The 25,630-nt window shown below is 38.6% G+C and overlaps 2 protein-coding genes and 1 long non-coding RNA gene across 11 annotated transcripts in view; 2 read left to right on the top strand and 1 right to left on the bottom strand.

The window, feature by feature from the left end:
• DHRS7 (dehydrogenase/reductase 7) overlaps positions 1-18,115 on the top strand; it is a 22,226-nt gene extending 4,111 nt beyond the window's left edge. The window contains exons 2-7 of the mRNA XM_081314568.1: positions 8,504-8,656; positions 12,114-12,220; positions 12,612-12,851; positions 14,682-14,804; positions 15,869-16,084; positions 17,434-18,115. Coding sequence (XP_081170694.1) covers positions 8,504-8,656; positions 12,114-12,220; positions 12,612-12,851; positions 14,682-14,804; positions 15,869-16,084; positions 17,434-17,469 — 875 coding nt within the window. The 3' untranslated portion in view covers positions 17,470-18,115. The remainder of the gene's footprint in view (positions 1-8,503; positions 8,657-12,113; positions 12,221-12,611; positions 12,852-14,681; positions 14,805-15,868; positions 16,085-17,433) is intronic.
• PCNX4 (pecanex 4) overlaps positions 16,086-25,630 on the bottom strand; it is a 25,529-nt gene continuing 15,984 nt past the window's right edge. For 5 of the 7 annotated variants that reach the window (XM_081314562.1, XM_081314561.1, XM_081314560.1 and 2 more), the window contains 3 exons: positions 24,187-25,241; positions 21,207-21,393; positions 18,667-19,299 (listed from right to left, as the gene is read on the bottom strand). In XM_081314562.1, the coding sequence (XP_081170688.1) occupies positions 19,048-19,299; positions 21,207-21,393; positions 24,187-25,241 (1,494 nt within the window). In that variant the 3' untranslated portion in view covers positions 18,667-19,047. Of the gene's footprint in view, positions 16,622-18,666; positions 19,300-21,206; positions 21,394-24,186; positions 25,242-25,630 lie in introns of those variants that run through there. The other 2 variants (XR_014024696.1, XM_081314565.1) reach the window with 2 other exon arrangements.
• LOC308660302 overlaps positions 24,923-25,630 on the top strand; it is a 14,074-nt gene continuing 13,366 nt past the window's right edge. For all 3 annotated transcript variants that reach the window (XR_014024697.1, XR_014024698.1, XR_014024699.1), the window contains exon 1: positions 24,923-25,059. This is a non-coding gene — a long non-coding RNA (uncharacterized lncRNA). The remainder of the gene's footprint in view (positions 25,060-25,630) is intronic.

Genomic DNA, 25,630 nt, shown 5'->3' with positions numbered 1-25,630 from the left:
TAATATTTCAATTCATTGAGCTTTGTCTGCTCAAAAGTAAAAACTGAATTCACGGAACATGTCAAAACGAAACAAAAAACATCCCATGTTGGCTTTGTTGTAAATGAACTTAGTCTATTACTTTTCCCTTCTTGTTTAGGCTGTTGGAAAGAGAAAGAGTTTTATATCAGAGTCCCTTGATAGTGTTGAAGGAAAAGTCTTCATCATGGTTCAGTCCAAGCCAGGAATAAACAACATGGTGACTGCTTTAGAAAGAAGATTGCAATTTATTGAAGAGGAGAGCCAGACAGAAAGATGGCTCTGGAAGAAAAGAGAGAGAGCATATGTAGGGAGTGGGTTTTTATACCTTCTTGAGCCTTTTGTTTGGAGTTGTTCCCATGGCATGAACTTTGACCTGAGTCTGAGTGTGCCTTTCTGGTATTCTGATGGTGGTGGGTTAATCCTACTATGTCCCATAGATCAATCCTGCTTTCCTGGGGCTGGGGCTGTTGACTGTTGGATTATTGCTGTGAGGGATTGTTGATTCTAGGGATCTTTCTTCCTAATCCCAGTTTCCTGACTCCAGTCTTTCTGACAAGATTATCACATCTGCAATCTGCAGATTTGGTTTCTGTTTGGGATAGAGAGACTTGGGGTGGGGTTGGTTTCTGCTTTTAAAATTCTTTAGGAAAATATATTCTGCCTTTTAAATATTTCCAAAAATATTTCTTTCTCGGGGGGGGACTGACTTCCCACAATAGTGAGATAGGTGGTATATAAATTTAATAAATGAATTCTTAATTTCATTAACAAAATAATTCCTACTAGAATATCTATATTCAAGTCTTTTTGGATAGAAATATTCAGAATGAATATTTTGAAAATTGTATCTCTTCTTAGAGATGTAGTTAGATGCATCAATTTCTGATTTTTTTTATCCTGTTAGTTTTTTCTTTCCTTGTTTTTTTACTATATTTTTCTTGTTTCATTATTGTGTTGACACACCACTGTTTTAATTATTTAAAAGATGAAGCTCTAAAGTGAATATTAGATGGTTATATTGGAATAATATAAAACTGCTCTGATCACAAGGAATATTTTCAAGGTGAAGAAACAGTTTCCATTAAGTTGTGGTTTGCTCTTCCTTTATTTTCAATTGCACATGGTCTCTACAGATGAATCCTATGCTTTGTTACTCTTACTCCTATGCTTTGTTACTCTTCTCTGTGGGCGCCCCGGAGCTATGGAATCGGTTACCGGTTGAGCTCCGGATGGCGCCCGACCTTCGCTCCTTCTGTCGCGATCTAGAGACATTCCTATTCGAACAAGCCGGCCTGGCCTGACGGGGAATGGGTGGGGTTTTTACTTGCTATTTTAATATTTGTAATTACTGTTTTTAGTTGGGCATATATTTAATCCTTTTTAACTTTTGTATTGTATTTTTTATGCTTGCCCTGTTCACCGCCCTGAGTCCTTCGGGAGAAGGGCGGTATATAAATAAAATTATTATTCTTATTATTATTATCTGCATAGCACAAGAGTTATTGCAGTAGAAACACTTTCCTCAAGTGATGCAACACTTGAGCAGAATGTCAGAGTCAGAATGTCATCAGTCAGAGTGGCTGGTTTTGATACCTTATGAGGACAAGCTTATTGATCTGACTGGCAGAATATGATGAATGAATTGATACCTGTCTGCCATATTAACTGTCTATTGAACCCTTCATGGAAAACTGTTAACATTGGTAAATTCAGTGCCATAAAATACAAAGGGGGGGGAGCCCTCATGTACAAGCTATAAAAGCAATAAGCAGAAAACAGCATTTGATTTATCAACATCTTGCATATTACCTTCCATTAAAACATTCTATGGCAGGTTTCATGATTTTTTTAACATTTAAAACTGTAGGTAAGATATGAGCTTATAGCTAAAATGAAAAGGGCCCACAGCAAATCTTTAATAAAATCATTTCTCCTGGCATCTCCCCCAACTCAAAATGATGTTGGAACCAGAATTATTAAGATAAGAATTATATTTATAATTTTCAACTAGAATTTGCTCTAAAAAGTGGGATTTTTCCCCCTAAAAGCAGTAGCCATCATTTTCACTAAACTCCCCAGAGAATTAAATGTTGTGGAGCAGAAGTTTCAGAGATGGCTGGGTGGGGCAAATATGAGCAAACACTCACAGATGATCTCGGTAAACAAGAAGGAATCGTATACAAGGAGACATTCTCTGAGGTAACCTGGACCCAAGAAGCACTTAATTGATTGGCATTTTATTTTATTTATATGTCATGTTATATATATTTTTAAATATCATGATAGTGGGAAAGGCTCAGGTTGTAGCCTTCCATTAGGCACAAAAGCCAGCTGGGGGAACTTGGATCAACCCAAATAATGGTCCAGTCTTGTGACAAGCTAGCTGAAAAACAAAATCCCTGATCTCACCATGCATTGACTAACTTTACTATAAGAACTAGGCAAGGAGACCTTGCAGCCAGGTGGAACAGATGCTAGAAAAACTCAAACAATGCCAGAAATACAAGAAACAGAAGGACTTCACTCAGCAATCCCCAAAACCTCCAGAACAATTTCATTTTTTAAAATTAATTTTTGGAAAGCTCTAAGAACACTGTTGGCCTGGCTTCAAGAGGAACACAATTTTTTGTAAGAGGGCAGTCTAATAATATCCTCCTTCAAATAAGTATGATCTGGATGGCTCACAGCAATCAAACAACGAAATTATAATAACCAATAAAAGAATAAAAGATGGCAAGAACAACAGAATGAAGCGAAGTCACTAATGCTAGTGATTTAAACTTCTAGTTGATGGTACAGGCCAAATTAATCAAATCATCTGGAAGACAGTTAAATTTTTTAATCTCCATAGATCTTTATAGTTTTTAAATTCAGTGCTGTATGCAGCCCAGAGTTATTTTTATGATATTACAGGCCATATAAATTTGATAAATAAATTTTCTGTAACTCTGCCAAAAAACTGCAAGAATGTAGCCACAGAAGTCAAGTTAAACTAGAAGGTATCATTACTTTGGACAATAGAAGGGGAATTAACAGATCCGTCCACAGCTAAATATGCATCAGAGGTGGCACACAACTGGCTCAAATGCAAGGGATTTTATCTAGAAAAATACAACTAACACCATCACAACAAACTACTGGAGATTCTGTGATCAAATTCCAGGATGAGAAGTATAACTCATTCCCTCCTGTTATTAATTAAATAATTAAATAGTGCTGCATGTTATATAAAATGCTGAGTAGTCAGTACCAAGAACTGTATCACAGGGGTTGATCTTAACATTTCTAAAAACATTTGAAACAAAGAAAGAACTGAAATAATTGAATAAACAAGGAATTTTCTGGGGAATTTAAAGGTGAGAAATTTTAGATACCTCATTGTGTAATAAATATTTTCATTAATGTTTTTGATGAAAAAAATGGAGGAATCATTATTAATATTGTTATATTAGGTGGGGTTGCTACAAGACAAGAGTAGTATTGAGAAATTTCTGTATAAGTTGTAGAAATAGGTATAAAGAGTCACTATGAAATTAGAGAGAGAGAGAGAGAGAGAGAGAGTTATTCACTTAAGACATTACAATTAACTGCACATGTATACTGTACCTAGCTTGGTATAGTATTTGTGGTAAAGATCTTGAAATAGTAACTGAAGGAAAACTGAATAGGAACCTGTAGTATGATATGGCAGCAAAGAAAGAACAAGCAGATTTAAGGTGCACCAAATGAAATTTACTTTGGAGGCCATGAGAAGAAATTGTCCCACTTAATTGGAGTCCATTTAAGCTCACGCCTACTGCTTTAGTGACTCCATCCAGCCACCTCATTCTCTGTCGTCCCCTTCTTCTATTGCCCTCAATCTTTCCCAGCATTAGGCTCTTCTCCAGTGAGTCCTTCCTTCTCATTAGGTGGCCAAAGTATTTGAGTTTCAACTTCAGGATCTGGCCTTCTAAAGAGTAGTCAGGGTTGGACTAGGACATGGCTTTTCAGCCAGTGGTATGGGTACCACCTGTGGTACATTGGCACCTGGCAGGTACACGACCTTCGTAGAAAAGTGGTAGTGGGGGAGGGGAATGAGCTGAACTGGTGGCAGCACCACACAAGCCTGAGCGAGAGATGGCTGGAGCTGCAGGGCTGTCAGGGCTCAGCGGAAGCGCCATGAGCTTGGCACTGATCCTGGCACTTCTGAGCCAAGAAGAAGCGCCGATCAGCTGGAATGTTGCAGCATCTCCAGGGTCTTGTGATTTACATTCAGATACTCGGCAACTGATTCATATTTATGACAGTCACAGTGTCCCAGGGTCATGAGAAGTGACCAAAACCTTCTGCAACCACCCAGCAGATGGGGGGGGGGATAAAAACCAAACACCCCCCCATCCCACCCCCGCTGCCAATCCTCAACAGAAATGCTCACAACAATGAAAACCTCGGACAGGAGGAAGAGTGCTGCCAGGTGGGCAGGCAGGTGACTTGCTCGGCTGTGGCTTGGGGGCACTTTTTTCAGTGCCATTGTAACTTTGAACAGTCACTAAACCAACTGTTGTAAGTACCTATACTTCATCACTTTTTCCTTTTTCCCCCCTTTTTTTGGTCATCAGGTTTTTGACACCTTGCTAGGCGACTGGTGGTACTCGGATGTTGCCATATCCTAAAAGTGGTACAATGGGTGAAAAGTTTGAAAAGTCCTGCTCTAGGACTGACCGGTTTGATCATCTTGCAGTCCAAGGGACTCGCAGGAGTCTTCTCCAGCACCATAGTTCAAAGGCCTTTATGATAACTATACAAAGCTATTGAATCAAATAAGAGTGGATTTGGAATTGTTATGGTGAAAATGAATATATTACCGAAAATCTTATTTTTATTGTAAACAATACCTATAAAACTTGAGAAAAAAATCTTTGAAGGTTTAAATCATTAATTTTAAAATTTATTTGGCAAGGAAAGAAAGCTAGAATTAAGATGAATATGTTACAAGATGCCAAGGGAAATGGAGGTTTTGGAAAATCAGGGTATGAATTTATCGTGGTGGGCACATTTACAAATGCAAGGTAGATATGATAAAGATGTTAAACTGTATGTATTTTATAAGGGGCAAACTTTGTTTGATAAGATATTGTTAACCTGATGAGAAACTAAGAAAAATTATAATTTTTTATTAACTTTGAAAATGGAAAGCAAACAAGTTAAAGAAACAATGATAAGATGGGCAAAGGTTTTTGGATATAATACAGAATTAGAAAAATGGCAAAATTTATGGGAAAGAAATGTTAACTTCCTACGAAGAAAATTTATATAAAATGTTTTATAGATGGTACTTGCCATCAGCAAGACTAGCAAAAATTGTTTAAAAACATGCCAGATAGACGTGTGATTATAAATAGGCAAGTAGATGGAGAATGGGTTCGAGGATTTTTAAGAATAAAAAGATTGTAGAGAAAATGGAAGAGAATTAAAAGACATATGGACTATAAATGAAGAAGGAGGTAGTAATATAAGTGTAATATGGGATGCAATGAAAACAGTGGTAAGAAGTTTAGGGATAAAATATTCTTATAATATAAAAAACCAAAAAGATGAGGAGGAAATTAGAGAACTAGAGAGTAAATATATAGAAAGTAGAGAGAATAGGATTATGTTAGAATTATCAGCTAAAAGAAAAGAGTTGCAAAATATTGAGTTAGAACAGGTTCAAAGAAATCTAATTTATTTAAATAGGGAATTTTATGAAAATAGTAATAAAAAATCTAGAATGTTGGCCAGAGCCACACAAGTTAAAAAGGCAAAAAGCCTGATTGGAGTAATAAAGAACAAAAAAGGGAAAAGATATAATATGATGAGAGAAAAATTGTTGATATTTCAGAAGTTTTTTGAAAAGTTATCTAAGGGAAAGGAAATAAATTTGAATGAAAGTTGGACATATATAGAAAAGAATTTAAACTGTAAAATTCGAGAATATGACAAAGAAATAATGGAATCAAAAATAGAAGAGGAGGAAGTACTGGAAGTTATTAATAAATTGAAAATAGGTAAAGCACCAGGGTTAGATGGACTAGGCGCAGAATATTATAAAAATTTTAAAGGACTATTGGTGGTGAAGATGAGGTTAATGTTTAATAAAATAATGGAAAGGGAAATTATTCCAAGTTCCTGGAAGCAATCTCTAATAGTATTGATAGTGAAACCTAATAAAGATCTTACAAACCCTGAATGGCATGGTTGTTAAGTGAACACATTGTTTGCTATGGGGTATTTTTGCAAAAACCAGAAATAAATGCCGGTTTTCAATGAGAATGTCCCAAATTGCAGCAAATGGCCATAAATGCGAGCTGATTGCAAAAAACCCTGGAATGCATCATATGACTGCAGGGAAGTGTATGCTGCATGCGATCATTGGAACTTCATAACTGGTTCATAAATGTCTTTTGGGGGGGAGGCTCTGTAAGAACTTCAGGCGGTCACTAAGTGACTGGCTGTAAGTTGAGGACTACCCAGCCCTTTTTTTTAGGTTTTATTACATTGCGAGCTGCTCAGAGTTGCTGTATCAATGAGATAGAAATTGACATAGAAATTTAATAAGTAAAGAATTGTTGTTGTTGTTGTTGTTAGTTGCGAAGTCGTGTCCGACCCATCGCGACCCTATGGACAATGTTCCTCCAGGCCTTCCTGTCCTCTACCATCTTCTGGAGTCCATATAGGCTAACGCCTACTGCTTCAGTGACTCCATCCAGCCACCTCATTCTCTGTCGTTCCCTTCTTCTCTTGCCCTCAATCTTTCCCAGCATTAGGCTCTTCTCCAGTGAGTCCTTCCTTCTCATTAGGTGGCCAAAGTATTTGAGTTTCAACTTCAGGATCTGGCCTTCTAAAGAGTAGTCAGGGTTGATCTCCTCTAGGACATGGCTTTTTAGCCAGTGGTATGGGTACCACCAAGTAAAGAATGCTTGTAGTTAAATAGTAATATATTAACTTCATTATCTCTGTCATTGTGAATATCAGTCCCTAGAAGCAAGAATGCTATTTCATTTATGTCATGCATGGGGTTTTCCCACTGGCATTTAATCACCATTATGGGAAATTTTGGAACAGATGGATCTATGACTTGATCCAGTATAACCTTCCTTTTGTCTTCGTTTAAAACAAAATATCCTCATTATGTTCTTTTGTATAGAGCAATAGCAAAAACAAGATCTCCTCCATTATGTGCAGATAGGCCTTTCTGTTTTCAGAATAAAGCTATGTATTCCAGAGCATATACAGGCCTAGTAACTTGTTGCGAAAGATATAGATAGATGTTTGGCAGACTTTCTTGTTTGCTTTGTTGCGTGCAAATTTTGAAAATAGGCTCTTTTTGTTGATACAGCAAAGTCCTTGGGGATTTATGTTTGGGCAAATGATACATAGTTAAAGTCAATGACGTTTCTAGGAAGATTGTTTTCTGTGAACTACCTCCTAGTTTGATTTTTGCGTAAGTTCACTTTCCTCGGCTGTGTAAGGATGAACTGGCCTGTGCTGTGTGCGCATCAGCAGCCTCTGAATATGTTCAAGGCAAGAAAGAATGTTGTCCCTTTAAACAGAAATTTATTTATGATGGTTGAGGTTTTGTGGAGTTTAGTCAGAAAAAGGTATGATTAGTCTTCAAATGTCTTACGATACTACTATCTTTGGTTTAACATTTGTATTGTATTTTTAAACTTTTGTTAGGAACCTTAGAGTTGTATTTGTGATGGATGGCCAAGTATATGGATTTAAATAAGTAAATAAGAATTTGGCTAACAACCAGTCTCTTGTTTGCAGATGTGTACATATTCATGAAAGTTGCTATTGAACACCTGATGTAGGAGATGATCTTCATTATTTATTTATTTATTATTAATTTAATTTATATACCGCCCTTCTCTCAAGAGACTCAGGGCGGTGAACAGGGCAATACATAAAAATTAGATACAAAAGTTAAAATTAAATTATTAAAAACATAATTAAACAATGCCCAGAGATAATACAAATTTAAAATTGAAGTCGTTAATAAAAATCCCACCCCGTCCCATCAGGCCAGGCCAGCTTGTTCAAAGAGATAGGTTTTAAGGTCGCGCCGGAAGGAGCGGAGATCGGGCGCCATCCGGAGCTCAACCGGAAGATGGTTCCATAAATCCGGTGCACCCACAGAGAACGCTCTCCCCCTGGGGGCCACCAGTCGGCATTCTTTGACCGGCGGCACATTATGATCTTGCTGAGCCCGAGGGAGGGGTCAAATGTATCATCAGCCAAAAGGCCCTTTGTGCTCACAAGAGATCCAAGTCTAGCCCACCTTGAATTCTGTTGACTCTTATTTACCACCAATTTGCTTTGACCATTAGTAGTTCATATTCTTGAGGAGAGCATTAGCATGCAATAAATCTTATGTTCACTTGTAGTGCTTGGACTCCTAATTTACTGTGCTTGACACCTCTTCTTATAATCTTTTTTGGTATTTTTTTTTATTCCCCAGAAAAGGAGCTGCCTAAGAAAGTTGTCTGGGTGACTGGTGCCTCCAGCGGAATTGGAGAAGAGTTGGCCTACCAGCTGGCCAAAATTGGCTCATGGCTTGTGTTGTCGGCAAGAAGAGAAAATGAATTGGAGAGGGTGAAAAAGAAGTGTCTTGGTAGGAGCTATTCTAGAAGCTTATATATGCATTTTTTCCTTAACTAAGTCGCAAGAATTGCAAATAAAATTACACAATAAAAATTAGTATGCCCTTTGGCATATTTATAAAGAGCTGTGCTAATTCCAGTTAGGTTTCTACAGAATCTTCCTGATCTTTCCTGGTCAAGTAAACTGGTCTAGTATTCAGCTGGGATGCTACCCAAAAACCCTGACACAGTAAACAAGAATGGAAAATAAGCAACAGCAAACCATTTTGATAATGGTGCCAATTAAACTTGGCAATTATAGAAGGTTTCATGCTAAAAAAGATTAGGAAAAATTGAATTATCAGCGGACAGCTTATTGACAATAAGATTATTTTGTCATCCTGATATTGTTCATGCTTTAGGCTGGTTGAGCTAGACTGCAGTTGCATAGGTGTTTAGCTTATCCAAGTTTGCTTCCCTTTCTTGATATATAGCCAAGTGGAGCAGAGAGGAAAGTCTTGGTGTTTTGTAAGGCTATCTCGCAAAACCAATGTTGCACATTAGTTTTGCTCAGCTCCAGAAAGGCGCCAGATTAATTATCTTTGTTTGACTTATGGCAAGCGATTTAATCATTAACAGATGCCATCATATGTAATCCATGACTTGAATTCTAATGTATTGCTGTAGGAAACAAAGGGATAGGGTCAGAGGAATCTATAGCATTTCAAAATCACTAGTTTCACTAAAAAAACCCAACAGAAATCATAAACCTCAGATAATCCTACAATATTAACTTTTGTCAAATAAAGTTAGTGCTCGGAGCTGTTAGAGCATCTTGTTTGTGTCTTTTTTGGTTTCACTGTGAGAGAGGGAACCTTGCACACCTGCTTCCAAATAAAGTTGCTCTGAAACCACGGGTTCTCAAGTCACACCCCACAGATACCTCTCCAGCATGTGGTTGCCCCACAGTCTGCTACTACTGAAGTGAGATATGAAAATAGCATAGTAAGCTTTAAAATTCACTGAGAGGAAGAGAAAGGAAACCTAACTTTCCTTCCAAATTCTGGGAAAACAGAACATCTAGGTTTAACTCATGTGCAAGTTGGACCCAACCTGCAGTTCTCTCTTCCTCAAAATTTTAATTTTAAACGCTCCAGCAAAAAAGTCCAGCTTTTTAAAGCAAGAATGTGCAAAACTCTCTTTCTTTCCCAGAGTGTGCCAGTTTAGTTGTTCAGGGGTAGTTTGTAATTTTTTGGACGTAGACCTTCTAGAACAGGAAATAATTCACACTGTTTTAGACAATTTACTGCTGGAAAATTATGAAAATCCCCTAGAATGGGTAGATTGGCATGCTCTAGGAGTAAACCAAAATATTCCGGGGAACATCCAAGCATTCTCTGAAAAGAAAGCAAAGTTTTCTAAACAACCTCTTTAGATAACTGCTGCTTTTACTCTGGGGTTTTGCAGTGGGAGAGGAAGTGTGATTGAGACTTATGTGAAAGTGGATTTTAAAATCACAGGCTACGAGAAGGACACGGAAAAAGTTGTTACATTGCAGATACAAAAGAAATCAACTAATAGCCTAATAATCAAAAGGGATATACAAATAACAAACCAAGGAAATGACCTGGATAATTTTCTCATATTGGATTTAGAAAAGCTTTGTTAAAGTTTTGAAGAATTCTGTGAGAATACTTTTTATTCTTTCCAGCCCAATGTGCCTGTGTGATAACTCTCTGAAAGCCAAACCAAATGGGAATACATTTGGTGTGTTAAGGAGAAGCTAGTAAAAAGTAGTTTAGTTCCAAAAATGGGATGGATCTGAATCCTCTGATCATCCCTATTGGAGAAGGGAGCACACAGCAGCTCTGCATGTTGCTGATTTTTCCATTCTAAGCCCCGTCTCCTCCCTCTCAGATACATGCCTCAGTGTGGACCTATGTATTCCCACCTTATGCTTCCCGCACATGCATATGCCAACATAGCCACTGCCAGTGAAGAATGACTGAAATCCAGTTCTGTCTGGCTTTCCTTACCTTGCTTAAATTACAATATAATGAGCTTACAGAAACTCTCCTTACTCTTATATTCTGCTCATAAATAAGCGGGGAGCTATATAAAAGCCTGGATGAAGCTGTGCAGAAAAGGGGAATTTCCCCAGTCTCATACCCTTCAGACATGTTAGACTGCAGTTCCTCCTATCTTCAGTTCACGTGACCCCTGTTGGGCAACAGGCTGAGAAAAGCAGCTCTAGAAATTACTTTTGCCTTCTGAATATTTTTTTAAGGGATAATAGATTGGTTTTTCATGGAGAGAATCACATCCCTCAGGGGCCTGGCCAAGAGCCAAAAGTGATCACACACTCATATTCTCTTTCAGATGCCATCTTTTCTGTTTTCTGACACTAGGCAGTTCCTCCAAAATACCAGGGAAGGGACGAATCCCTTGTTGGATTTCAGAAACCATTTCTGCAAAGTGGTTTTAAAAATAGGCCAAGGGTCACATGCAATCAATCTGAGCAAAGCAGGTTTTTCAATCCCGATTTAACAGACATCGTGTTCTGAAGGGCTGAAAAATATATTTGAAGTAAACCCGAGGGCCCCAATAACAATATGTACTATGCTAACTTGGCACATTAGTTAGGGGGGAAAGGTTATACTATCAACGAGGTACAAATTGTCAAGGGCATGATTTCCAAGTTGCAACATAGGGCTGTGAAAGCTGCATTTTTAAACTATGGTGCTGGAGAAAACTTATTTATTATTTATTAAATAAATGTATATAATTGCCCAACTCACATATAGGTGACTATGCAACTTACAATTTTTTTAAAAAATCCATCATATAATAAAAAACCATTTTAAAAAAACCATCTCCACCACCCATGGCAGCAACAATACAATCAAGTCTGCCACTTGATTGTGGTCTCCACTCTAATCCGCCACTCTATTTGTGGTCCCCAGGTCCTCTTGCAAACCCATGTTTTTAGGGCCTTTTGGAAAAGCAACAGGGTGGAGGCCAACCGTAGCTCAAGAGGAATGATATTTTATAAAGATGATTGAGAATAGCTTGAGTTGCAGGAAGAACAAATCACGCAATACCAAAGAGATCTTCACTGGGAATGCAAATAGTGAAACCTGAGCGTAAATATTGGGGTCACTATGCAAAGACAAGTCATCAGAGAGACTGTTCAGATAAGATAGAATAAAATTGGAAAACAGAGCAAATGGAAAATAAGTGAACTAAATGCAGTCACAAATGACAAAATCATGAATTTAAAAAAAAAACCCTCAAAAGAAGCACTTAATGGCCGAATGATGCCCGTCAGACCAGGAAAAGTCAGAGGTGTGTGGAAAAAGTGAGCATTACAAGGGGAGGGAGGAGAGGAGAAATTTGGGTGCCCCTTTCTGTATGCTGAGCTGTGTTTATGAGGTGGGATGGAGGGAAGATCCATTATTTCTACAAGACATTTTACCATTTTCCCTTTAGAGAACAGCAGCCTAAGTGATAAAGATATCCTCATTTTGCCACTTGATTTGACTGAAAGGGAATCCCATGAATCTGCCACAAAGACAGTCCTTCAGCATTTTGGAAGGGTAAGTTTCATTTTTTTTTTGAGAGAGGGGGGAGGGAGAGAAGCAGGGCAAGAAACACACATATCCTTGGGGCAATTTGTATTGGGATGAAATCTAGCATCACAGGATGATTTGTGTTTGTTTTGGAATACAATTACCCTTTTTTAAAGGGTTCAATGTGTCTGAGAGGGAGCATGAAAATGCAGATATGTGTGAGAAGCCCTTTCATATATCCCAGACAATGATGTTGAAAGCACATAACGAGCTGGGGCTTCAGAAATTCAAACATACAGTTATTTGAGGTCTTGAAACTAGCTGGGTTCTTGCATTCTGAGTCCAGAGTCATTTCAGTTCTTGATGCTGACAAGCGGTAATTTAACTAATTTTTCCTTCATTTCCTTTCTTAAAAAAGATTGACATTTTAGTGAACAACGGTGGACGTTCTCAGCGTTCTCTTTTCGTAGATACAAACGTTAGTGTTTATAACGCTATCATGGAACTCAATTATCTGGGCACCGTCTCCTTAACTAAATTTGTCCTGGACCACATGATTCAAAGGAAGCAGGGAAAGATTGTCACGATGAGCAGCGTCATGGGTATCATGGGAGCTCCCTTAGCAACTGGATATTGTGCCAGCAAACATGCTTTGCAGGTAAGTCTCTTTTCCATCTGTTTTGGTCAAGTGAGGTTCCCAGAATGTGTTGTGTGTGCAACTCCAAGAAGTTCCCCTGCTAGCATTCGTGAAGCTCTAATTCCATGATATTTGCGAGATGCCAGGAAGACTATGTTTTAGGATTATGTACAGTAGTAATTGCAACCAGAGAACTTGATGATGTTTGAAAGGCCCTATACGCGGTGGTTCAGTGGGTTAGGACGCTGAGCTTGTTGATCAGATGGTCGGCAGTTTGGTGGGTTGAATCCCGAGTGACACGTGAGCACCTGTTACTCGTCCCAGCTTCTGCTAACCTAGCAGTTCGAAAGCACGTAAAAATGCAAGTAGAAAAATAGGGACCACTACAGTGGAAAGGTAACAGCGTTCTGTGCGCCTTTGGAGTCTAGTCATGCCAGCCACATGACCACGGAGACGTCCTCGGACAAGCGCTGGCTCTTCGGCTTTGAAACAGAGAGTTGGAAATGACTAGCACTCATGTGCGGGGGAACCGTTACTTTTACCTTTTATACTTATATTAAGGCTTGTTAGGCCACTAAGATTTGGTTAAGAGACCCCAGTATTAATTCTGTTTCCCCTGGACTATGTTGCATTTATATCTGGGCAGTTCATATTAGTCCTATGGGCTAATCAGCAACAATAAAGAAATATATCACCTTGAGCAATATATCTGGGCTGTTGTTCGTATTATGAAATTCAAATATATACAGAAAGTTGTGACATGATCACTTTTGTTTATTTTTGTACAACTCTGTAGATACTTGTGTCAGATGTCCAGTAAAAACAGTACACGTATTTAAAAAATGCTGGGTTGTGTAGATTGAAGTACTAAGTACTAAGCAGCAGTTGTGTTTACCTGTCAATTAAAATTGACCAGAATTCAGTGGCTGTAATAATTTAAGATTAGCAACCGGAGGTTTCAGAATGGGGTTGCTATATCTAAGTTGTAACAGGGTTGAGTGACTAAGAGATACCAGCAAAGAAATATAGAAACTAGTCTTTGTTTTGCTATGATCTAGTGGATACTTAGGGACGTGGTGGCTCAGTGGGTTAGGACGCTGAGCTTGTCAATCAGAAGGTTGGCAGTTTGGCGGGTCAAATCCCGAGTGCCGCATAACAGAGTGAGTGCTTGTTACTCATCCCAGCTTCTGTCAACCTAGCAGTTTGAAAGCACGTAAAAATGCAAGTAGAAAAATAGGGACCACTATGGTGAGAAGGTAACAGCGTTCCATGCGCTCCTTGGTGCCTAGTCATGCCGGCCACATGGCCACGGAGACGTCCTCAGACAAGCTTTGAAACAGAGATGAGCACCGGCCCCGAGAGTTGGAAACGACTAGCACGCATGTGTGGGGAAACCTTTACCTAGTGGATACTTGTATTTTTATAAGTTAATTATGGTAACCCTACATCAAATCTGGCTTCCTGAATACAACCAACAGACCTTTTTCTAGATTGGGAGATATTGGTACTTGGTATCGAGTTTCACAGCATGGGATTCAGAAAAACACTTTTTTTTTACAAAGGGAGATCAGTTTTAGCAGTCATTATCCAGAATATAAAATAGATAAATGAAGAAAAAATGGAGAAGCCAAATAGATAAAACACAGATAAGCTTATATAACATTCCATCTTAAATCTTATTACGGATCCCTTAGTGAAACCTTGAAACTTGATAACAAAAACTTATGCAACATTGTAGGTTGTGTTTATAATTGCATATGTATGCAGTTACAATCTTTGAGGCACATGATAGTTAATTCTCTTCATGGTTGTGGAGACCCTTCTATTAAAATTACTGTTGCTTTTTCTTAGGGCTTCTTTAACTCTCTTCGGCCTGAGCTTGCTGATTATCCTGAGATAAGTATAATCAATATCTGCCCAGGGCCTGTCCAGTCACAGATTATCCATAATGTCTTTACTGAAGAAATTTCAAAGGTAGGAAATTATTTTATCTCCCCTTTATTATTTTTACAAATAACTCAAGATCGTGAACATACCCAATGGTCCTTCCTCTTCCTATTTTCCCCACAATGACCCTGTGAGGTGAGTTAGGCTAAAAGAGTGACTGGCCCAAGGTCACCAGGCTGACTTTCATGCCTAGAGTAGAACTAGAACTCACAGTCTCCTGGTTTCTAGACCAAACTGATTGAAATGACTTAAAGGACAATGAACTCTGGACTCATAGTTAGGAATGAAAAGAAATTAAATCTGCTCTGGTTAATTATTGCCCTGTTCCTTGATTGCTGATGATAGTGCAAGAGAGGCCAAACCTGGGCCCCTAAGTTGTGATTGCAGTTATTTGCTAAGACCATTATTTTGTCTGCCTAGAGACATGTGCACTGTTAAATGCTGTTTAACAGGAAAGGGATGCCCATGGAATTTAATTCAACCAATGGTGTGCTGGCATTCTTTAACAGCATATCTATTACTAATTTGTAACTTGAAATTTTGTTGTTCTTGTTCTGATTTTGAGTTTTAGTTTTTCCTTATGATGGCAAAAGGGAGAAGGGAATTTTCATTAGAGCTTCATTAGGAGAAGGAGCCTTGGTGGAGCAGTGGGCTAATGCCTCCTTAAGTAATACCAGCTGCCTGCAATTAGTGCAGGTTCGCATCCCACCAGGCTCAAGGTTGACTCAGCCTTCCATCCTTCCGAGGTAGTTAAAATGAGGACCCAGATTGTTGGGGGCAATAAGCTGACTTTGTAATAATGCTGCTTGGGGGGGGGGGGGCAAAAGCCCTAATAAGCAGGCATATACATAGAATGAAGGCTATTGCTAAGCACATTGGTTTGTGCTTAAATTGTAAGCCGCCCTGAGTCTTCGGAGAAGGGCGGGATATAAATGGGATTAAAATAAAAAAATAAAAAATTAGAAGTTCTGTAATGTCAAGAAGCTAATTTTTAAAGGAGGGGCCCAGAGATTAATTGGCCTAGTGAGATATGCTTATAGCACATTCTGATTTTCTCTAATTTTCTATTGTGTATTCACCTCATTTACCAGGTTAATCAAAACGTTGGGGACCAATCTCACAAAATGACAACTCAGCGCTGTGCTCGTTTAACCCTGGTTAGCATGGCTAATGATGTGAAGGAAGCCTGGGTCAGTGACCATCCCTACTTGGCAATTTGTTACATGTGGCAGTATGCGCCCACCTGGGCATGGTGGCTATTGAACAGCATGGGAAAGAAACGGATAGAGAACTTCAAGAGCGGAGTGGTATGTTCTTAAAATAGAATTTATTTCCTATCCTGGTATCATTTAAACCAACTAAATTGGCTGATTTGAGAAGGCAATAAGTTATACAAAATGCCAAATTTATATCTCCAGGTGTCTCCTTGCAAGAAATTGATATTTTGGCTCTATATACCTGCATGATATACCTGCATGATACAATACCTGCATGATATAAATGCATATGCCTGTTTGGACTGGACATTTATGGGAAGGCCAAACACGAAGGTTCCTGTTTTGAAGATTAGGTACACAATTTGAAAGCTGTATACATATGTTTTTGTGTACATTCCAGAACATATCCTCTTGTTCCAGTTCCAGATCTTTGGCTTTCTCAGAGGCTGCAGTGCAGATGTATACAACTCCTATTGCTTTATGAATGAACTGGGCTTTGCCCAACATACAGAGAACTGCATTTTAACAATGCTTGGGACTGGGATCCAGTTAATTTAATTTTTGAAATAGTTGAGGGTTTGTGGGGTAATTAGCCTCTTGTGTCCTTATGCAGTTTTCCTCTTAAACCTGCAAAATGCAAAAGAGAGAACAGACCACATTTTTGGCTATCTATTCTGTAAAGCACCAGATTCCCCAACTGCCCAGTGGTGGTGGGTTTCACTTTTCTTTCCGCTTTGGATAAGTGACAGAATATAATCTGGAGCCCTATTACAGGTCAAACCATCAGTCTTCCCATCATATGCATTGAGCTCTTCCCAAGAACTAAAATTATGATCATGGTTTGTTGCACAGTCAGAACTTTTATTCCTTTCAGCCCCATTGGGAAGGCATTTCAAAGTTTAAAGAACAATATTACCACTTTCTGATGTAAACAGAAGGTGGTTATCTGATACAAGTACAGAATCAAGGCAGACCAGATTTTTTTTTAGTTGTCTCAAAAGTATATTCTGGAAATTTGCAAAGCCAAGTTCATAGATTATCCGAGCCAAGATGCTAAATACGGCATTTAAACCAGATGTGATCCTTCCACCCCAGGATTTTTAACATGCTTTAATTCCAGACACAAATGTTTTATTTAATGAAATGCTAGATTCAAGATTTCATACTTTAATATTAAAAAAATGTAGTCCTAGGAGGTGTATTGGATTAGCTAAGCCTTAAAATGTTGCAGCTCACTAGTTTTGTATGGATTACATGTTATCACAATTTTATATTGTTTTAAAGTGAATAATTGAGTGGGAATTGCACGTTAATGGCACTTATTTTTTGCTATTTCTGAGTTCTGCATGCATATTATATGCAAGTGATTGAAGCATTCCAGTTGTCTTCCTTATTTATTTGAATAGCCTTGCTTATGCAGCATGTATGGTTTCTTACAGGATGCTGATGTTTCTTACTACAAAAAGTCTTTGTAAGAGAAAGGAGCAGCTGAGCACTCTTTCAAACATGAACCAGCATAAGGAAAAGAGAGGAACCTCTGCTTGAAAAGTCTGTGGTTTTCTTTTGCAAACACTTTGGCAAAAAATGATTCAAAAATGTGCAACAAAATGGATGTACCTGTAAAAAGCTTTTGGCTTTGCAGCATGAAATGGCTAGTTCTTTCACTTGTTGGCTTTTCAATATATACATCAGGATGATGATTCAAATCTACCTTTTTCTCAACCCATCTCCTCAAATACTGGCTGGGTTTATATAACACTAGCCTATAACATGGTTTGGTTATGATCTACTGCAGGAATGTGCAATCTCCATTGGCTTCAGATCCACACAAACTTTTCATAGTATGCCAGGGACTGTATTCCTAAAGTGAATTGGCCAGAATCCATTTTCAGGAGCTCCATGGATGCATTAAGTCTCTGTAGTGCTTAAAGTGCTTATTTTAACCAATTGAACCCCTCCCTTTCAAAATGCAAAAACAGAAACATTTTTGGCCCCAGTCAGGATTGTGTCTGAGAACAGGAAAATGAATGGCAAAGGGCCACAAACAAAAGTCAGCCACATTCACAATATGCTATGTGAACCACAGTGATTATATTGTCTTAATAAATAAGCTTATTATAATATATGAGCTGTCTTACTTTTGAAACCTTTAGTAAATCACTTAAAATGTGCTCCATTTCAGTCTTTTATAAGCTAGCTTAATAACTTGGGAGAATCAAAACTTCTATCTGCTATTTACAACTCAACTATGGAAGTACTAGAAAGCCAGTGTTGATTTTTGGAGTTACACTGTATGGTTTACAGTTCTACCAACTGCAGATGAACAGAACGTTTTGTCACTGTGACAGGAAACTAAATACAGATTTTATAGTACCTCTCCTGCAAGCAATATAGTCTTATGATGGTAAATCTGCTTGGTCAGGCCTTTGACAACCCCAAACTTTATGACTGATCTGTCAGGTAGTATATTTGTCTCCCACTGTGACCTGGCTTTCTGTTGACCACCGATTTTTTCCTCATTAGTAAATAGGCAGAATTTGTTTGTAGGAGCATGGCTGCAAGTCTGTGCTTGTGGTTGCCCAATGAGGCTGGAAACTTCAACCTTACTGAACCAGGATATTTCTTTCCCCTAATATTCAATTTGTAATTCTTAACCAATGATTTTTTCAAAATTGAATAGACCTTAAATGTTTTTTTTCAAATATCCCTTTCATAATACAAATGTATGATTTAGCAAATGAAAAAAATAAACAGCATAACAATCATAGATATAACCTCCATCTTATAGTAAAATACTTTTCTATGGTTTAAGGTATATAAATTTACATGCCTGGGGAAAGTACTTGTCAATACAGTATTGGTAATGATTTGGGGGATTTTATATAAAATGCACACAATATACATCATTAAAATGCATAATTTTCTTATTGCCTGCATTAAGTCTTCTCCCATAGTCACCTGATGCTGAAAGGCAAATGGTCAAAATTTCTCTACAAAGAAGTCCCCCGACTCCACACTATTTTCAGTGGAATGAAGTGGCTTCATACTGGGAACTACAAGAAAGTCAGGTGAAGAGGTTCAGAAGAATAAACAGGATAGCCAAGGGGAGGATCTGCAGCTTGTATGGTCAGGTTCCTCAGGAGTACGGGATGTGCTTGGATGCTATAGCGTTCCTCATCATCATTTGTGGCATATAACAGCTCCCACGACAGATTCCCCCACTGTCCTCTGACAGCTTCATCATTCAGTTCTCCCACTTGTACTAGGAATTCCTGAAGCGTGAGTATCCTGCAAGTATAAACTCCCTGAAAAATAAAGAGAAGTACAAAGAGTCACCTTATCTTTGAACACTGCAGAGAAATCAGATTTTATTTTTCTTCACTAAGAAAAATCCGGGCCGTGGATATTGTGAAAACTGTTGATCAAGATGTGGTTGGTCTATAAGCACAGAAAACATAACCAGTTTAAGCTACGTTCCTTTTAATGTACGGGTTAATGGAAAAAGACTTTGAATCTCAACCAGTACAATTCAGCAGACTCAGTGCTTCTATTTAAAAATGTCATCTAGTGACACCTTGGACATGTGTTTTCTAGGTCACAGTGCCTCTGGTACAGATAGTCCTCAACTTACAACAGTTCGCTTAGTGACCATTCAAAGTTACAACAGCACTGAAAAAAGTGACTTATGACCATTCTTCACAGCAGTATCCCCATGATCACCTGATCAAAATTCAGATGCTTGGCAATTGATTCATATTTATGACCATTGCTATGTCCCAAGGCCATGTGATCATCTTTTGAGACCTCCTCACAAGCAAAGTCAATGGGGAAGCCAGATTCACTTAACAACTGTGTTACTAATTTAACACCAGTAGGGATTCACTTAATAAATGTGGCATGGTCATAAAATGGGGCAAAATTCACTTAACAAATTTCTCACTTAGCAACATAAATTTTGGGCTCAATTGTGGTCATAAGCTGAGCTCTACCTATGTAGCATTCCGTCGGAAATCTGCATGGCTCCCACTCTGATGATGTTCTGAAAGGCACTAAAACTGGAATATTGTCCAGCCTTCAGTTGGGAAGCTGGTGAGCCTCTAAGATTTTGTAATAGATTTCCCCCCACCCTTTGGACGCATATCATCTATTATGTCAGTCATTTTATTCCTTGGTCCCAAATTATTGTTACAGTGCTTTTATCACAGAGATAATCAGTTTGAGGTTCCAGGCCACAAGCAAAAATCTGGGCCTCTAAAAGTCTCTAAAAATGGTTATCAAATTGCAATTTTAATTATGATAGAGGTGGGTAATGTCAAAACATGGCTACAGAGTGGTCATATTACACACATATAATCCATTTTAGTACAGATCGTCCTCCATTCATTTAACTGTTCAAAGTTACAATGATGCTGAAAAAAGTGACTTATGGTCGGGCCTCACACTTACAACCATCACAGCATCTCCATGGTCATATAATCAAAATTCAGACACTTGGCAACTGCCATGTATTCACGTCGGCTGCAGCATCCTGAGGTTGCATGATGTCATTTGCAACCTTCCCCAGGGACAAACAAAGTGAACTGTGGCAAAGTGGTCATAAAATCAAGGGTAAATCGTTTAATGACTACTTTGCTTAGTGATGGAAACTCCAGTCTCAGTTGTGTTTAAAGACAAGGACTATCTGTATGTCATGATCCCACTTTTTTTTAAAATGCAGCCCTCCAAAACATAAAGTCCCTCAGCCGATAAAAAAATTGAGTATCTTTGTTTTAAAAGATTAAGTACAGGAATTAACTAAACAAAATTCATACAATGAAACTTTAAACCCTAAAAAGACACCTAAAACATAACTTAATATACTTTCTGAAAACAACGCAAATGATATCAACTGCAAAGGCAATTTCTGAAGTTGGAAGTGACATATAAACACAGTTTTTTTCTAATGGGATTCCACAAAAAGGAATGTCACAATCAGCTCTGGATATCTTAATCACTAGGCAGATTTTTAATGATACAGGTCTTAATTAATTATGCCACCTATTCCTGAAGGCTTTTTGTGCTGTACTAATAGAGGGCTAGGATCACAACACCAGCTTGACAAACTACTTGATAAACCGCAACAGAAAACATTTGTAAGTATTGCCATTAAATTCAAGAATAGAATAAGTGGCGTATTAGTGAAAAATCCACTTAAAACTCAGGAATCTCTTACCATATTTGGATCATGCCCCAAAGAAAAAAGATATGGCGTTTCTTGTAAAACAGCTTGTGGCCATTCCTTTTCAGACACCAAACCAATGTACCAGTCATTTTCATATTCTTCAAGATAGTTTAGCAGCTCTTTAAAATCTTCAACTGGACCCAGGCTTGCTTTATCAACCATAAGCTTCACTGTATATCTGATAAACGCACAACACAAAGAAATATATAATGAAAAAAGCAGAGTAATTCTAGAGAGATATATGGAGAATAACCTCTATAACGACATATAAACGGTTGGCAGATCTACAGTAGTAGGTTTAGTTATCAACTTGATAGACAACTTATCAATTTGACAGATAATATCTCTATCATATATGTTTGGGGCCATATATTGCAAGCATTATGAAGGCAGTCATACAGCCTCCAATTTACTACTCAGTTAATTCAAATCCAATTTCTCAGTATTAAGATCATAATCTCCCATGAATTCCTATTTTGTGTCTTATGATGATAAATGTTTCTTTATTTGGCCAGTAATTTCAATCACTGGCTCTTGAAAGCAGACTAAGTTACAATCAAATTTATTAATTTGCCTTTAGCAAACTAAAGGTATAGAGGTTTGTACATTATAACATATGGATAAGCATGATATGGAAGTTCACTAATTACAGCTTAGCTGACTGCCATAACCTAGGCAATATGTGAATTAGATCGTTATTAATTTCCTTCCAATATGTTGACTTAGCTCTCCTTTTTCATTAAGCATTTATCAGGCAGCACATATTCATCTGGCTGGGCATGGCATTTTATTTGCTAATCTAAACACATCAAAGCAAAATTTAAAACTGCTTTGAACCTGCATGATTTTCTAACAATTTCACACTGAAAAGACGTGTCAAAAATTCCTCCCTCCTTGAATGCTGGAACAAAGTTAATACATCTACCATTATTTCAATCCAAATGGTCTGGACAGCAATAGCCTGTGGAATAGATGAGTAAGGTAGTCCATTGCCAAGTGATTCTTATCCATAATTTAAAAGTGATATTTTATAATCTTTTATTGAATTTCACTGGGCAAACCCGAGACAATTCATATTATGTATCTGCTGATGTTTGTGTATTGCACTGAGTGTACATGCATAAAGATCTGCCTCCTAGCTGTGGGTGTACATAAGGAACTACTGACTCTTATGCAACACTTTTATTTTCTTGCCACAATACAGGTAGTCCTTGAGTTTCGAGTGCAATGGAGCCTGCCCATTCCACTTGTAACTCGAAAACTCGCAGAGTGAATCTTGTACCTCAAACAAGATCACTTCCTTGCTTGTTAAAACAAACACAGCTCGTTAAGTGAACATGAGGTATCTCAGGATGGGGAAGGCCATGAAGGGCCTAGTGATGGGACAGGCCCTCAAGGCCTCCCAAATGCAATAAGATATGTCATGCTTCCCCCTCCCTTCCTGCTGCACCAGACTCACCTGGAAAAGATCCATCTCCTCTCTGCCACAGTTCCTGCTGCCGCCCAGATCTAAGGCCGGGGGACACTTCCACACATACACACACACCACGGCCTGATCTGGAGGCCGTTTCCAGGCTGCTGCCACCTGGATCTGAGGCCAGGGAATGCTTCCGAAGTCCCCTGCAGTCCAGGCTGCTGTCGCCCGGAAACAGGCTGCTGGAGGGCTATGTAAGTGCTCCCCGGCCTCAAATCTGGGCAGCAGTGGGCTGCAAAAGGCCTCTGGAACCCGGATCAGGTTGTGGGGGCCGGGCGGCGCAGAAGCATTCCCCGGCCTCAGATCCGGGTGGCAGCAGCCTGGAAAAGGCCTCCAATGCCCCGATCCAGCCTCCAGAGGCACATGGAAGCACCCCCTGGCTTTGGTTCCATTCTCTGTTGCAAAGATCAGAGGCCTAAAGTACCGTGAGATCACGCATTACTTTAGGCTTCCATTCTCTGTGAACGCACCAAAGGCCTGGAGCAGCCAAGAAAGCGAGGGATCTCAATCTTTGCAGGGTGAGTATTGAAGGCCTGGTGCCTAGAGAGACCCAGGCGGGGGTACAGGGGGAGTGAATGTTGCAGAGCCACTGCAGAGCTATTGCGGTTGCTTGTAAGGGCAAACGACTGCCGTGGTGCCACAATATTCATTAATTTCAGAACTTGCTCGTAAGCACTAGGAGGCGCTCATCACATAACTTTGAATGAGCATTAACTGAACGCTCGTACCTCGGGGATTATCTGTATAAGAAAACTGTCACTGAGAATTTCAGGAACACATTAGTGAGATTTCATTACAAAGCAGTAACTCTTCTGCTACAGCATTATAGAAACTGATACCTTAGAATAGTTATTTTAAAAATTCACCAATACTAACTTTTTGTAGCATATGACACTGCTCTCTCTCTCCTGTTCTGAAGTTTTTGAAGCCTTTGACAGTTTACTTTTTTTTGACTTAGTGAGCAATACCATTTTCAGAATGCCCTTCTATTCTACCTGTAAGGCTTTTACAAAGAAAATATACCTGAAATACCAGTCCATCCATTTCACAAGGTTTCTGTATTACTTATAAAGTACATCCTTCCAAATCAAAATCTTAACTGGGAGCGTTTATTAGCATAGAAATGCTATACATGGAAACCTTTTGGGATTGTCTTCTCATCTTTACCCCTTTGGCCTCTGACAGACTAACAGGGACAGACAACTCATAGACCAATGATCCAGAAACACCTCTCCTGGATCACATGTAGGATATATGTTTAATCAGCTGGCAGGATCTAGCTGACCTTGTCTAGGCTTAGATACCAGGGATGAGAATGATCCGGATTAGCATGTGGATAGGGGACCTCCAAGAATACTAGGAGTGAGAAACTGTAAACTGAATGGTTGTGTCCCTGAAGACACTAAGAGGCAAATTTACTTGTATAGCTTTTATATGACTATAAATATAAGGCACATATTTGTAGTATAGCCAGAATATTATTCTTATCTTAATTACCTAAATGATTTTAGTGTTAATTGATATAACTCTTGGTTTCCTATTAACCAATCCACACAGACTGACCATGGAAGGCTTCCATTGTAGGCTCTGAAAATATGACCAGGAGATACAACAGTATCATCTAATCCAAACATTGCAACGTAACAGGATAAGGCACTCTGGACATACAAATCCTTCAAAGCAGTGTCTTTAAAAAGATCTTCGAGTAAATTCGAAGGATTTTCTTTCCAATGAAAAAGGTCTAGCTGGCTAAGTACAAAATGATACCACTCTACTGGAAACTTCTGCTTCATCTGATGGAATTTGGCAGCTGATAATGGTGCGGTTCTCCATTCTTCAGGAATGCTTAACAACTCAGAATAGAAGTTACTGAATTTAATAGGGGATGAATCCATATTTCCCCACTGTTTTCCAGCATCTACAACAGGAAGACCGAGAACAACTGTTTTATACAGTTTATTCACACTGGCTACTTCAAGTACTTCATCATCTGTAGTATGTATTTCTACTGAGCCTGGAAGAGAATAGAAAGGTCTTGGTGAACCACCTTGTGGTACTGTGACATTTGTTTTAAATGTTTTTTTGCTAGGTTCATCATCAAAGAGATTGCTATCATCAGTCCACTCTTCTGTAGACTCCACACTGAGTCCATCTTCCTCTTTCCATGAAGCTGGTCTTTCTACTGCCTTATTTAAAACTTCAGATGGTCCTGCTGAAGAGTACTCCTGTTGGGCTTTAGACATCTTTTCAAGAGTTCTAGGTGTTTTTGACTTCTTAGAGCAGTACTGAACTAGCATCCATAAGAGTACTTTTATGAAGTCTTCTTTCAACTGCTTCCGATTTTCAGGGGAATCAATTATTCCAGATAAGGTATTTCTGGCATCTGAGTAGAGTTTTACAGGAAGAGCAGCACAAGGTGTTAAAATATTTCCAAAATGAGGGTTGAGGGAGAACATCTTATTATGTTCCTGATGTTCAAAGGCCATCGCAAAAATATCATCAACTCTGTGAGCTTCAGCAGTATGACAGGAGGTTTCCTGCAATTCTAAACCCTGGATTAAAAGGGGGGGGAAAAAACAACAACACCCAAGGTGTTTCAAGTAATTGTATAGACACCAAGCAGCACAATGTTTCAGATATAGGTTGAATGCATACCAATTTACTGAACCATACCAAATCTTAATATTGAGGATAATATTATTTACAACACTTCTTGATTTGGGTATCACAACAATCAGGAATTAGAAGAATGAAAACAATGTAGAAGAAGAGGGCAGAGCAAAGATCATGTTCCTCATCAGCCAACCAATGCTAACCATTTAAGCTAACACATCATGCTCCTTTTTTACTTCTTTCTTTGTTTCCCATTTTAAACCCAGAGCAAGGGTTTAGATTGCTACTATGATTATCACACGATAAATAAGGCAGTGCATAATTTAAA

This window comes from Vipera berus (genome assembly GCF_964194415.1).
Source record: "Vipera berus genome assembly, chromosome: 1".
In the NCBI taxonomy this organism is placed as follows: Eukaryota; Metazoa; Chordata; class Lepidosauria; order Squamata; family Viperidae; genus Vipera; species Vipera berus.
This window is presented reverse-complemented; position numbering and strand designations above follow the sequence as displayed.